The sequence below is a fragment of the Aethalodelphis obliquidens genome, unplaced genomic scaffold (genome assembly GCF_003676395.1).
Source record: "Aethalodelphis obliquidens isolate GAN/ISIS:26980383/991018 unplaced genomic scaffold, ASM367639v1 scaffold13, whole genome shotgun sequence".
NCBI lineage: Eukaryota > Metazoa > Chordata > Mammalia > Artiodactyla > Delphinidae > Aethalodelphis > Aethalodelphis obliquidens.
This window is the reverse complement of record NW_020837957.1, coordinates 1848696-1864639: the sequence shown is the minus strand read 5'-3', so window position 1 is coordinate 1864639 and position 15944 is coordinate 1848696. Positions and strand designations below refer to the sequence as shown.

The 15944-nt window shown below is 36.4% G+C and overlaps 1 protein-coding gene across 2 annotated transcripts in view; it reads right to left on the bottom strand.

The window, feature by feature from the left end:
• The window catches only part of UBE2U (ubiquitin conjugating enzyme E2 U), a 68764-nt gene extending 53116 nt beyond the window's left edge, over positions 1–15648 (bottom strand). The window contains exons 1-4 of one of the 2 annotated variants that reach the window (XM_027114516.1): positions 15140–15648; positions 13547–13628; positions 12451–12543; positions 2029–2126 (exon numbers count right to left, since the gene is read on the bottom strand). In XM_027114516.1, the coding sequence (XP_026970317.1) occupies positions 2029–2126; positions 12451–12543; positions 13547–13628; positions 15140–15205 (339 nt within the window). In that variant the 5' untranslated portion in view covers positions 15206–15648. The remainder of the gene's footprint in view (positions 1–2028; positions 2127–12450; positions 12544–13546; positions 13629–15139) is intronic. The other variant, XM_027114517.1, reaches the window with a different exon arrangement.
• Positions 15649–15944: the final 296 nt, after the last annotated feature.

Sequence of the window (15944 nt, the reverse complement as noted above, 5' to 3'; positions counted from 1 at the left end):
AAAGAGGGAATAAAATGGGCTGCTAGTCAGATGCGGAACTGGACTGAGCACTTTTTAAAGTGCAAGACTGACTTAGGTTTGTAACTTTAGAGTTTAGAGCTCTATAAATGCTTTTTAACATGAATTGAACCAAGCACTGTGAGTGGAAAAAAAAAAAAAAAGAAGATATCAATATTTCAATAGGAGCGGGATCCCACAGTGTGTTTGGGAGAGTTAAAGCTGAGGTGTGAGAAGTAGATCATCATTTGTCAGGCAACAGAATTTGGGCTTGACCCTGCAGGAAATGTGGAACTGAAGATTTAAAACCGAAACAAAGGAGACAAAATTAGAAGAAAATGCTAATAACAATAGGGTAAGGAATTTTCTTTATGATTACCAGTGATTTTCTTTTCCTTTCCACTATCTTAAAAATCTTCTCTAATGTGGGCATATTTGTTTTATAAATCTATTTGAAAAATAAAAACAACTGTGTAATCTACTGGCTTTCCATGATGTATTTGGCAACACTTTGTTGTCATTTTGTATTACAGGTTAAAACTAAGAACAATCAAAATATTAACTAGATTTTATTGAATTCTTTTCTTGGACAACTCATGGTTCTAAGTACTTTACATGTTATTTATTCATTTAGTCCTCACAAGTTATATGAGGTAGCTACTAACAGCCCCATTTTACTGATGAAGAAACTGAGGCAATGAGAAGTGAAGAAACTTGTCCAACAGTGCAAAGGTATTAAGTGGCAGAACCAAGATGTGAAGCCAAGCTATCTAAAATTACAGCCCTCAATGTACCTTTTATTAAATTATTCTGCTATTCAAATTTTTCACCATTTCATTCTGGTTTGCCCTCACTCATTACATTCCTGAGAACATTCATTTTTACTATTTTTAAGGCCAACACTATTTAGGTAGAAGAGACAGGATGACTCAGTTTGAAGGAATCCAGAAGATCAATCACAAAGCTCTGCACAACACGCTCACTTACTTCCTCAAAGTTTTTGCTCCAATCTCTCTCCCAGAATATGGCCTGGCACTGCTATATATGCTCAACACATATTTGTAGAATGAATGAATAAATAAATTGAACATTGAATTTTTAAAAATATTAAATTTTACTCAGCATACTAAGATGACTAGACAGAAAGTTAATTAGTTTTATTTTCAAAAACAAGAAATGGGAGAGATGAAATTTGTGTTATAATTCTATGTTACAGAGAAAATTCAATTAAGCCAGAATACTTTATTCTCCAGGTATTCCAGATGATCAAAATTTAATAGTTTATCTCCACATATTATCAATGATAAATAGATAGAATATCGTGGACAGACTCTAGCGGATAGAATCTCGCTGAGCCAGATGTAAGTGGTCAAAGCAAGTGTCACTCAAATCATTTATCTCAGCATTTCAGGATGAGAAGGGAGGCTCTTTGAGGGTCGGGAATAACACAACACGGAGGCATGCTTCTAAAGACCATGGATCTAGGAGGTGAAGGGTGCATTCTAGAAACAGGCATCTACCGAGGAGAGGAGGAAATTCCTGGTTTAATTGTTCACTGGGTTTGATATGAAAGCTTATAAAAGCAGGTCTCTAGTACTGTCAGAAACAAAGGATAAAGCTGAACATTTTACGTTGTAGTCACTTGATTCACCTCTCGGAGGAAGGCAAGGTTCATGAATGCGGAAAGATCCAAAAGGCCTGTTCAACATTATAAAGTGAAGTTAGGAGCCAAAAGCAAACCTAAGACTGTATTTCCAGTGTTGAAACCATCCAAACAGTTCTTTTCTTCTTTTATAAAATACATATTCTTTGGCTGGGAAGGGCCTAATCTATCGATTTCACTTTAAAAATAATTGTCTTTATAATTCAAGTTCCATTTTACAGTCTTGACGTAGAAATGTTATTGATTTATATAAGCTTACTCAAATCCTTTAAACATTTAACTATGCATTGTACATTTTATTCGTTATATTTTGAGTAATTGGGGTAATTAAAAGTATTAAAGACAGCATTATATTAATCTGTTCTTACCTGGAGGGTAAGTAAGATGCTGCTCAATGTATAGCTTCTATTCCACTTATGAGTGTTGTCCAAAAAATCTATACAGGGACGGCCAGTATGTGGGTCTACTGTATTAAAATAATACATTAATATTAATACATAAAATTATTATTTAAAACTTATGAACATCAACAGGTCATAGCAAAGTTAGAAAGCAAATGACAAAGCAGGAAAATTATTTGCATTGAATGTGACAGACACTTAATACAGAGCAGCTGTTAGAGCATGGACTTTGGTGTCAAACACACAGATTTGACAGTTGACCCCTCCACTTATCAGCTGTGTGACGTTGAGCAATTAACTTTACCTCTCTAGGTCTCACTTGCTTAGTATATGAAATGGGGATATGATTGAAGTACCTACTTTCACCGAAAAGAATTCAAAAAATAAAGCCCTTAAGAGAGTACCTGGCACATAGTGGATCCTCAAAAAATGATAGCTATCATTATTAATAATACTTTTATTAATGTATAAATAATTTTTGTAAATGAATAAGAAAAACATTTATATTCCAATAGAAAAATCTTGCAATAAAAAGGTAAGACCTGGGAAGAAAATTTTGAAAAGGTGAAAAGAGGGGTGTTTGATTTGGTACATTGTATTGTAAACTACAATAATAGTAACAGCGCAATGGACACAAGATTTGAGTGAACAATGCAATAAAAGAATTTAGAAACAAATCCTAGTTGGTATTAAAACTGTTGTAAGTTACAAGTGAAATTATGACTCAGTGGTGAAAGAAAAGATGATGGTATAGAAAGTTTTGTGCACACTATTCATGGTCCTCCAGTATTTGCTCTCCCTTTCCTCCATTTCTTCTCTCTATAAAAAGAAACTTGATGCCTGCCCCATCCCCATTCCCCCATGCGGTTTTAGATGAATACATAGTTGCCCACATTTTCCCAGCCTTTCCTCTAACAAGATGTGGCCGTGTGACTAAGTCTTAATCATGAGACATTGGCAGAAGTAAAGTGTGCACCTTCTGGATCATATTTTCTTAAGGAAGTTGTTCTGCCCTCTTCTCTTTTTCTCTCCCTTTACCACTGGCTGGAAATAGTGACAGAGTAAATGTCTTAGGTCCAGAAATTGAACCCACACACTGAGGATGGCAAAACCTCCCTGCCAGCTTTGTTCCATTACATCAATATATAAATTGGAAAGATATATGAAAGGTTGGCCTATTCCCTAACACAGTTAATTAACTAAGTCAGTATTTGGAAAAAAATACACACACACAAACACACACACGTGTGTGTGTGTGTGTGTGTGTGTGTGTGTGTGTAGTTTTTGGGTTTTTTTATTAAATAGAATTATATTTTACATTTTATTCTTCAAAGTATTTTTTCATTTAATAGTAAATTGTCAACGTATTTCTGGACATGTTTATTCCAAAAATATTTGAGCACTAACAATATGCCAGGTAGTGAAGATTCCAGGGCATAAGAATGACCAAAGAGTAAAGTCTTCATATATCTTCCTTGCTATGTTTAAAAGCAATGTATATAGCTGTAAGATATTTTACTTAAAAATTCCTATATTAATGGACATTGGAGTTATTTCTCTTTTCCTTATTTCCAACATTGTTACTGGAAACAAAATCTTTATTAATTAAATATTAATAAGAATATTAAGCATATTCTTTATACAGATCCCTAAAGTTTCCACCCCAAAACTATTAGAACTAGTAAATGAATTCGGCAAGGTTGCAGGATAAAAAATTAATATACAGAAATCTATTGCATTTCTATACAGTGATGATGAAATATCAGAAAGAGAAAGTAAAAAAGAAAAAAAATCCCATTTAAAATAGCAGCAAGAAAAACCCTTAGAAATAAATTTAACCAAAGAGGTGAAGGACCAATACCCTGAAAACTATGAAACACTGACGAAGGAAAATGAAGACGATTCAAAGAAATGGAACAATATCCCATGCCCTTGGATTGGAAGAATTAATATTGTTAAAATGGCCATACTACCCAAAGCAATTTACAGATTTAATGCAATTCCTATCAAAATACCCTGGACATTTTTCACAGAACTAGAACAAATAATCATAAAATTCATATGGAGCCACAAAGCAATCTTGAGGAAAAAAGAACAAAGCTGGAAGTATAACCCTCCCAGACTTCAGACTATACTAGAAAGCTACAGTAATCAAAACATCATGGTATTGACACAAAAACAGACACATAAATCAATGGAACAGAACAGAGAGCCCCAAAATAAATCCGTGCACTATGGTCAATTCATCTACAACAAAGGAGTCAAGAATATACAATGGAGAAAAGACAGTTTCTTCAACAAGTTGTGCTGGGAAAATTGGGTAGCCACATGCAAAACAATGAGATTAGAACATTCCCTCACACCACATACAAATTAAATTCAAGATGGTTTAAAGAGCTAAATGTAAGACCAGAAACCATAAAATTCCTAGAAGAGAACAGAGGTGGAATACTCTTTGAAATAAATTATAGCAATATTTTCTTGGATCAGTCTCCTAAGGCAAAAGAAATAAGAGCAAAAATAAACAAATGGGACCTAATTAAACTTAAAAGCTTTTGCATAGCAAAGGAAACCACTGACAAAATGAAAAGACAACCTACGGAATCAGAGAAAGTATTTGCAAATGATGCTACCAACGAGGGGTTAATACCTACAATATACAAACAGTTCACACGGTTCAATATCAAAAACAAACAAACCAATCAAAAAATGGGCAGAAGACCTGAACAGACATCTTTTCAAAGAAGACATACAAATGGCTAACAGGCACATGAAAAGATGTTCAAATCACTAATTATTAGAGAAATGCAAATCAAAACAACGAGATATCACCTCACATCTGTCAGAATGGTTATCATCAAGTCTAAAAATCACAAATGTTGGCAAGGATGTGGAGAAAAGGGAACCCTTATACACTGTTGGTGGGAATGTAAATTGGTACAGCCACTATGGAAAACAGTATGAAGGTTCATCACAAAACTAAAAGCAGAGCTACCATATGATCCAGCAATTCTACTCCTGGGTATATATCCAGAAAAAATGAAAACACTAATTTAAAAAGATACACGCACCCCAATATTCACAGCAGCACTATTTACAATAGCCAAGATACAGAAGCAATCCAAGTGTCCATCAACAGCCTCACCCACCAGGGAGTGGACACCAGAAACAAGAAAACAATGATCCGGCAGCCTGTGGAACTAAGTCCACAAATGCAAGTCAGAAACTACCCTGGGACCAGCTGGTTCCTGGCCCTTGGAAGACAAGAGGGGAGTGTACTTCTGGGACACAAAGGGCATCCCTTACAGAGGGCCACTTCTCCAAGGTTGAGAAACATAACCAACCTTCCACATACATAAAAACAGAAATAGAAATTTAGACAAAATGAGACAGCAGAGGAAGAGGTTCCAGATGAAAGCAAAAGATAAAACCCCAGAAGAAGAATTAAGTGACACGGAGATAGGCAATCTACACCAGGAAGAGTTCAGAGTAATGATCACAAAGACGATCCAAGAGCTCAGGAAAAGAATGGATGCACAGCGTGAGAAGTTACAGGAAGGTGTTAACAAAGAATTAGAAAATATAAAGAACAACCAAGAAGAATACAATATTGTATTGAAGAATACAATAACCAAAATGGAAAATACACTAGAAGGAGTCAATAGCAGAATAAATGAGGCAGAAGAACAGATAAGTGAGCTGGAAGACAGAGTGGTGGAAATCACTGCCGCAGAACAGAATAAAGAAAAAAGAATGAAAAGAAATGAGGACAGTTTAAGAGACCTCTAGGACAATGTCAAATGCACCAACATTCGCATTATAGGGGTCCCAGAAGAAGAGAGAGAATAAGGGACTGAGAAAATATTTGAAGAGGTAACAACTGAAAACTTCCCTAATATGGGAAAGGAAACAGCACCCAAGTCCAGGAAGCACAGAGGCCCATACAGGATTAACTCAAGGATAAATACACCAAGACACATAGTAATCAAACTGACCAAAATTAAAGATAAAGAGAAAATATTAAAAGCAACAAGGGAATCCCCATAAGGTTATGAGCTGACTTTTCAGCAGAAACTCTGCAGGCCAGAAGGGAGTGGCACAATACATTTAAAGTGATGAAAGGGGAAAACCTACAACCAAGAATACTCTACCCAGCAAGGCTCTTGTTCAGATTTGACTGAGAAATCAAAAGCTTTACGGACAAGCAAAAGCTAAAAGAATTCAGTACCACCAAACCAGGTTTAAAACAAATTCTAAAGAAGCTTCTCTAGGTGGAAAAGAAAAGACCACAACTAGAAACAAGAAAATTACAAAATGGGAACGCTCACCCATAAAGGCAAGCATACAGTAAAGATAGGAAATCATCCACACACAAATAGGATATCTAAACTAGTAATCATGAGAGAAGAAGAGTACAAATGCAAGACATGTGAATGCATTGAAATTAGGAGATCAGCAACTTAAAATAATCATGTATATGTATAGAATGCTATATCGAAACCTCATGGAACCACAAACCTATTTTATATATATATATATATATATATATATATATATATATATATACAAAAAATAAGATAACCAAACATAACACTAAAGATAATCAAATCACAAGAGAAGAGCACAAAAGAAGAAAGGAAATAAAGAACAAGGTCCTATTGTATAGCACTGGGAACTATATTCAATATCCTGTGATAAACCATAATAGAAAACAGTAAGCAAAAGAATATATAAATGCATAACTGAATAACTTTGCTGTACAGCAGAAATTAACAACATTTAAATCAACTATACTTCAATAAAATATTTTAAAAAAAGAGGAAAGGAAGAAAGAAGACCTATAAAAACAAATGCAAAACAATTAACAAAATGACAATAAGAACATACATACTGATAATTACCTTAAATGTAAACAGATTAAATGCTCCAGCCAAAAGACACAGACTGGCTGAATGGGTACAAAAATTAAGACTCAAATATATGCTGTCTATAAGAGACTCGCTTCAGATCTAGAGACACATACAGACTGAAAATGAGGGGATGGAAAAAGGTATTCCATGCAAATGGAAATCAAAAGAAAGCTGGAGTTGCAATACTTATATCAGACAAAATACACTTTAAAATAAAGACTGTTATAAGAGACAAAGAAGGACAGTACCTAATGACCAAAGGAACAATCCAAGAAGAAGATATAACAATTGTATATATATATATATATATGCATCCAACACAGGAGCACCTCAATATATAAGGCAAACGTTAACAGACATAAAAGGAGAACTTGACAGTAACATAATAATAGTGGGAGAGCTTAACACCCCACTTACATAAATGGACAGATCATCCAGATAGAAAATCAATAAGGAAACACAGGCCTTCAATGACAAATTAGACCGGATGGACTTAATTGATATTTATAGAGCATTCCATCTGAAAGCCGCAGAATACACAGTCTTTTCAAGTACACATGGAACCATCTCCAGGACAGATCACTTGCTGGGGCACAAATCAAGTCTCGGTAAATTTAAGAAAACTGGAATCATATCAAGCATCTTTTTCAACCACAAGACTATGAGATTAGAAATCAGCTACAAGAAAATAACTTCAAAAAAACATAAACATGTGGAGGCTAAACAGTATTCTACTAAACAACCAATGGATAACTGAAGAAACCAAAGAGGAAATCAAAAAAGTACCTAGAGACAAATGAAAATGAAAACACAATGATCCAAAACCTATGGAATGTAGCAAAAACAGTTCTAAGAGGGAAATTTACAGTGATTCAACCTGAGCTCAGGAAACAAGAAAAATCTCAAATAAACAACCTAACCTTACACCTAAAGCAACTAAAGAAAGAAGAACAAACAAAACCCAAAGTTAGCAGAAGGAAAGAAATCATAAAGATCAGAGCAGAAATAAATGGAATAGTAACTAAGAAAACAATAGAAAATATCAATGAAACTAAAATCTGATTCTTTGAAAAGATAAACAAAATGGATAAACCTTTAGTCAGACTCATCAAGAAAAAAGGGAGGGCCCAAATCAGTAAAATCAGAAATGAAAAAGGAGAAGTTACAACCGACACCACAGCAATACAAAGGACCATAAGAGACTACTACAAGAAACAATATGTCAATAAAATGGACAACTTAGAAGAAATGAACAAACCTTAGAAAGGTACAATCTCCCAAGACTGAACGAGGAAGAAATAGAAAATATTAACAGACCAATTACAAGTACTGAAATTGAAACTGTGACTTAAAAACTCCCAACAAACAAGAGTCTAGGACCAGATGGCTTCACAGGCGAAGTCTATTAAACACTTACAGAAGAGTTAACACCTTTCCTTTTGAAACTATTCCAAAAACTGCAGAGGAAGGAACACTTCCAAACTCATTCTATGAGGCCACCATCACTGTGACACCAAAATCAGGCAAAGATTTCACAAAAAAAGAAAATTACAGGCCAATATCACTGATGAACCTAGACGCAAAAATCCTTAACAAAATACTGGCAAATTGAATCCAACAATACTTTAAAAAGATCATACACCGGATCAAGTGGGATTTATCCCAGGGATGCAAGGATTTTTCAATATCCACAAATCATTCAGTGTGATACACCACATCAACAAATCGAAGAGTAAAAACTATATAATCATATCAATAGATGCAGAAAAAGCTTTTGATAAAATTCAACATCGAATTATGATACAAACTCTCCATAAAGTGGGCATAGAGGGAACCTACCTCAACATAATAATGGCCATATATAACAAACCCACAGCTAACAACATCATACTCAGCGGTGAAAAGCTGAAAGCATTTCCTCTAAGATCAGGAACAAGACAAGGATGTCCACTCTCGCCATTTTTAGTCAACATAGGGCTTCCCTAGTGGTGCAGTGGTTGAGAGTCTGCCTGCCGATGCAGGGGACATGGGTTCGTGCCCCAGTCTGGGAAGATTCCACGTGCCGCGGAGCAGCTGGGCCCGTGAGCCATGGCCGCTGAGCCTGCGCGTCCAGAGCCTGTGCTCTGCAATGGGAGAGGCCACAACAGTGAGAGGCCCGCGTACCGCAAAAAAAAGGAATACAAATTGGAAAAGAAGAAGTAAAACTTTCACTGTTTGCAGATGACATGATGCTATACATAAAAAATCCTAAAGACACTACCAGAAAACTACTAGAGCTCATCAATGCATTCAGTAAAGTTGCAGGATACAAAATGTATACACAGAAATATGTTGCATTTCTATTCACTAACAATGAAAAATCAGAGAGAAACTAAGGAAATAATCCCATTTACCATCACATCAAAAAGGATAAAATACCTAGGAATAAACCTACCTAAGAAGGCAAAAGACCTGTACTCTGAAAACTATAAGACGCTGATGAAAGAAATTGAAGATGACACAAACAGATGTGTTCTTGGACTGGAAGAATCAATACTGTCAAAATGACTATAGTACCCAAGGCAGTCTACAGATTTAATGCAATCCCTATCAAATTACGAATGGCATTTTTCACAGAACTAGAACAAAAAAATTTTTAATTTGTATGGAAACACAAGAGACCCGAAATAGCCAAAGTAATCTTGAGAAAGAAAAACAGAGATGGAGGAATCAGGCTCCCTGACTTCAGACTATACTACAAAGCTACAATCATCAAAACAGTATCTGGCACAAAAACAGAAATACAGATCAGTGGAACAGGATAGAAAGCCCAGAAATAAACCCACATACATGTGGTCAATTAATCTATGACAAAGGAGTCACGAATATACAATGGAGAAAAGATAGTCTCTTCGATAAGTGGTGCTTGGAAAACTGGACAGCTACATGTAAAAGAATCAGATTAGAACACTCTCTAACACCATACACAAAAATAAAGTCAAAATGGATTAAAGACCTAATGTAAAACTGGATACTCTAAAACTCCTAGAGGAAAACATAGGCAGAATACTCTGACATAAATCACAGCAATATCTTTTTGGATCTGTCTTCTAGAGTAATGGAAATAAAAACAAAAATAAACAAATGGGGGCTTCCCTGGTGGCGCAGTGGTTGAGTCCGCCTGCTGATGCAGGGGAAATGGGTTTGTGCCCTGGTCTGGGAAGATCCCACATGCCACGGAGCGGCTAGGCCCATGAGCCATAGCCACTGAGCCTGCGCGTCCGGAGCCTGTGCTCCGCAACGGGAGAGGCCACAACAGTGAGAGGCCTGCGTACAGCAAAAAATAAATTAAAAAAAATTTAAAAATGGGACCTAATTAAACTTAAAGGCAAAGGAAACCATAAGCAAAACAAAAAGAGAACCTACAGAATGGGAGAAAATTTTGCAAATGATGTGAGCAAAAAGGGATTAATCGTAAAAGTATACAAACAGCTCTACAGTTCAACATCAAAAAAAAACCCAAAACAACCCAATCAAAAAATGGGCATGAGATCTAAATAGACAGTTCTCCAAAGAAGACTTATATATGGCCAACACGCACATGAAAACTGCTCCACATTGCTAATTATTAGAGAAATGCAAATCAAAGTTATGTTGAGGTATCACCTCACACCAGTCAGAATGACCATCATGAAAAAGTGTACAAACAATAAATGCTGGAGAAGGTGTGGAGAAAAAGGAACCCTCCTACACTGTTGTTGGGAATGTACATTGGTACAGCAACTATGGAGAAATGTATGCTGCTTCCTTTAAAAAACTAAAAATAGGGCTACCATATGATCCTGTAATCCCACTCCTGGGCATATACCCAGAGAAAACTATAATTCAAAAAGATACATGCACCCCAATGTTCACTGCAGCACTATTTACAATAGCCAAGACATGGAAGTAACTTAAATGTCCATCAAGAGATGAATGGATAGGGCTTCCCTGGTGGCGCAGTGGTTGAGAGTCCGCCTGCCGATGCAGGGGACACGGGTTCGTGCCGTGGTCCGGGAAGATCCCACATGCCGCGGAGCGGCTAGGCCCGTGAGCAATGGCCGCTGAGCCTGCGCGTCCCAAGCCTGTGCTCTGCAACGGGAGAGGCCATAGCAGTGACAGGCCCGTGTACCGCCAAAAAAAAAAAAAAGAGATGAATGGATAAAGAAGATGTGGCATACATATACAATAGAATACTACTCAGCCATTAAAAAAGAATGAAATAATGCCATTTGCAGCAACATGGATGGACCTAGAGATTATCATACTAAGTGAAGTAAGCAAGACAGAGAAAGACAAATATCATATGATATCACTTATATGTGGAACCTTAAAAAAAAAAAACGGTACAAATGAACTTATATTCAAAACAGAAATAGACCCATAGACATAGAAAACAAACTTACAGTTACCAAAAGGGAAAGCAGGGGGAGGGACAAATTAGGCATTTGGGATTAACATATACACGCTACTGTATATAAAACAGATAAGTAACAAGGACCTACCGTATAGTTCAGAGAACTATACTCGATATTTTGTAATAACATATAAGGGAAAAGAATCTTAAAAAGACTACATATATAACAGAATCACTTTATGGTACACCTGACAATAACACAACATTGTAAATCAACTATACTTCAATATAAAACAAAAACACACTAAAAAAAAAAGCGCTTGTTTATAACCTTTGCCCATTTTTCTGTTGCTTTCTGTTTTTTCTTACTGATCCACAAGTGGTCTTTACATATTATAAATATTCTGTTTTATGCATTGCAAATATTTCCCCTCAGTTTGCAAAAGTCAGTGTATTTTTATCTCTGTTTATAATGTCGTTAGCTATAGAGAAGTCTTAAAAAGTTTATGTAGTTTAATGTGTCATGCTTTTCTCATGGTTTCTAGGACTTGTTGTTTTTAGAAAAGTCTTTCTCACCACACCCATAAAAGTTCTATTAGATTTTCTTTTTAGCATTAAAATTTTTTGCATTTGTAATCGATCAAGAATTTACTTCGCATATGACTTGAGGTAGCAATCTAACTTATTTCTTTCTAAAATGTTAATTTGTCTGTGCATTATTTTTATAGTAAAAAATTAGGTCCAACTAAAATACTGAACAATACAGGAATTAAGTTTATCATTCAGTCATTAAAAATTATATTTTGAAGAATGTTTAATATTGCAGAAATAAACGTATTATGTCATTTTAAGTAAAAATATATAAAACTTTGTGTAATAACTCAACTATGTAGATAAAATGCATACATAGAAGAAGGAAATAAATTTGGTTAAATATAGAGAATAGTATCTCTATGAATTAGGATTCAGGTGATCATTTCCCCAATAAGCATGCTTACTTTTATAATCATAACAAAGTGATTAAAAAGAAACATTATTAAACACTAACAAAGAACAAGGTTAATGGGGACAGAACTCGTGATAAAAATTTCATTTGTTCCTTACCATTTGGATGAAAAGGAATTGTTCTAAATTTCACAACTGGAGGGACAAAATTATACTCCAATGTAAAATTTATTCTCAGTTGGAAGAATAATCCTGTGATACAAAAAGAAACATTTTTACTAAAGTGTCATGTTGAACTGATTAACTGTAACCTAACACTGAAGTTTATTCCTACAGTTTAGCCTCCCCAAGGTCCCTAGAGTTTTATTATATTAATAAGTAAATTGGATTATAGGATGCCTAGACTCCTCTAGATGGTATAACAGACTCCTCACAATCTAATTCCATGTTTTCAGCCACATTCCCACTAGTCCTTTCTACCCACTGACCCTGTCCCCCTAACACCCGGCCCCTTCACTGTGTATCTCATCTTTACTGAACTCACTGCTACAGAACCCTCTCTTGCCACCTCATGTCAGGCTGTTTACTCTGCCTGGATTTCCTTCTGATTCTAAACCTGGTGAATTCTCACACATTTTTTAGGACCCAACTCAAGGGTCACTTCCTTGGGAAGCCGTTCCTGACTCTCCAAGGCAAAATTAACTAATCACTGCCTCCTCGGTATTCCATTCAAAATCCATAATAGAACATGTTATATTTTATTGTAATTACCCACTTACATGCTTTTCTCCCCTACCTCACTAAACAAATGTATCTTGTTAATCCGCAACTGTAAGAGGGCGTGGTCATTAAAGCTTATAGTTGCCTAGTTTGCTTGAGAATTTGATTTATGGAAATTTGTGGGAAAATCATAGAGGAAAAAAATGAGACATAATTGTGGGATTTTTCTGCCAACAGGCATTTTGTTAGCTATTCTCTGACTTCATGGAAGACTGTCAGATGATATTCTCAATTGATAATGCTTTCCTGTGTGTGCTTCTTAAAATCATGATAACATCAAGATTGGGCATAAAGAAAAATTCAAACCTGAAATTTCCATCCATGTTGACAAATGGCAAAAAATTAAACCATATAATAAAAAAATAACATGTAAATACTTTAAGAATTCTAGAAATTTATACAATGCAACCTTAAAGAAAATAGGCTAATAATACAAAGACTTTTAAAAAAGTAAATTAGTTCTGAAAGCACAAACCATGCCAAACTGTATTCTGTAGACCTTCAATATCAGCTTCCCATTGCATCATATCTTCACTTACAGGAAAGCCAGTAATACCCTTTAATTAAGAAAAATTAAAGCAGAAAAAAGATTAAATATTTAGTGCAGCTTGGAAAATCAGATATTAGATTACAATGAATTCCAAAAGCTCTACGTTTTCTTTTTCTGATAATTTTTTTTTTATTTTGGGAAGGTGTTATATATCGCCTTATTACAGAGAAGATAGATTCCAGAAAAACATGCAATAGCAAATTTTAAATAAATCAGTAGTGTAGTGTGCAAATCACAAGTGGGACAGTAAGGTCAAGACTAGAATGTGTGGCCTATGTAAGACAACAGACAATTTAAGACTCAAATTCAAAATGAAAGAAATAGTTGGAAAGCTTGCATTTCTTCAAAGATTTTAAAAACCATATGGATGCTATATAAGCCATGAAGTAAGAAAATTTTCATTAAGAAAAACACAACTCTAAAATTATGCTCATATATAAAAATAAAATTTTCCTACACTTGAGGCATTATTCCAATGGAGGGACAAGAATGGATTTCATAGAATAAGGTTATTGGTTATGCTGAGGAATACACTTAAATATGGTCGATAAATACTTCTGAGCAACCACATAGTTATTAGGTATGTTAAGTGCTAGTCTGGATAACCATTACATCTCTATTACCTACATTATCTATATTTACCTAACACTTCTCCCTTCAACAGATTTTCTTTCAACAGAAAGCCACAAAATTCAGGTGGAGCAGAAACAACATCAAATGTTACTTTCATACCTCTCGAATGTTTGTTGTTGAACTCAATAATTGTTCCTGACATCTCCTGTTAAGGCAATACTTCTATGGCAGGAGTGAAAAGAGAGCAATGCCATTGAACTACGCCCTATGCAGCTGTTGGTAAGCATGCTACACCCTCTTTCTATGCACGGCTTTCTATTCTTTCTAAGTACACCCTCGCCCCTTCCATTTTTAAATTCTCCATATTGTATGTGATGAAACAGCCTATGACAACCACTGAACAGCCTATGAACACTGAAACCTCATTGGTGGCATTCGGGGCAAAGCCTTGCGCTGTGTTAAAATTATAAGGGAAAGGTGCTTCTGTATTATATGTGACAGAAGTTGGCAAAAAGTGCACTAGACAGGAAGTAGTAGAAAACCCTGTGATGGAATCCTGCGGCCAAATATTTACTGACCCTTTCTGCGGCTTAGGTTTCTGGTAGGTAAAACAAAATACTACGAACTTATTTTGTAGTATTGTAATTAATGAGTGCAACCCTGGACCTACTAGTCACTTACTACCTGATGGACCCTGATATTCAGGGCTTAAATGCCCATAAATTACTCAGCATAGTGTGCTCAATATTGTTAACTATTATCATGAAGTGCAAATAGTTGTTATTATTATGAAGCAGATAATTATACTGAAATAGGTTCATTAAACAAGTCTGTAGTGGCAAAGTATGTTTAACTAAATTATGCCTTATAGAATAAACACAGATTAAACTGCTTTTAAAAATTGGTACTCCAATGAAACACACCCTCCAGGTCTCCAGTACTCACCTCATAATTGTTTTTCTTCAACTCTTGGAATTCTCTTTGCAGCAAGATGTAGGCTCTGCTGTACATGATAAGGCAGCAGAGTCTGGCACTTGTCCCCGCACTCCTAGGGTTCGCTCTGAGGCAGGTGTCTGAGGTTATGGGTCACCTTCCCGCACCTAGTTAACTGACGTAAGTTACATGCTTTCTCGACCGAGCCTCAGAACGCTGCGTGCTCCCAAGATAAGTGGCTCTAAGTTGGACATATAACAGTGACTTTTTTTCTCCTCTGGCTCTTCCGAAGGAGGAGTTCAGAAGGAAGACGTGAGCACTTTCTCAACTGCGGTGTGTCACTGCAGGGCCAGCCCACAGCCCATCTGAAGGCAAACCTGGATGAGCTTCTGGGACCACCCGTGCTGCTTGTGCGTGAAGTGGGCGTGAAAGGCGTAAGCGTAGGCCGGTCGTAGCCGTTTGTTGTCTCCGCTTCACAGGTGTAACTAACTGGGTGCCGGCTCGGCCGGAGGATGCCAATCGGTTGCCAAGCAACTGGACCGAGGAGGGTCTAGAGTGAAGGAGGTGGGAGCTTCTCCGCTCCTCATCCAATCAGCGACGTGGGACGGCCTCTGGAAACCTCCGCAGCCAATCGTCCAACCGGTTCGGTTTGAAAGGCCAATGAGAGCCGTTGTTGAGGCCCCCTCCACCCCCGCTCCCCGTGCGCCAGCGAGCTCCACCAACTTTTTGACTCTACCCAGCTGGGGTGGGGGGAAGGAGGGGGGAAGTCAGAGGATCTAGCATGTAAGTCTGTAAGTCAGAGAAGCGTTCACTCGAA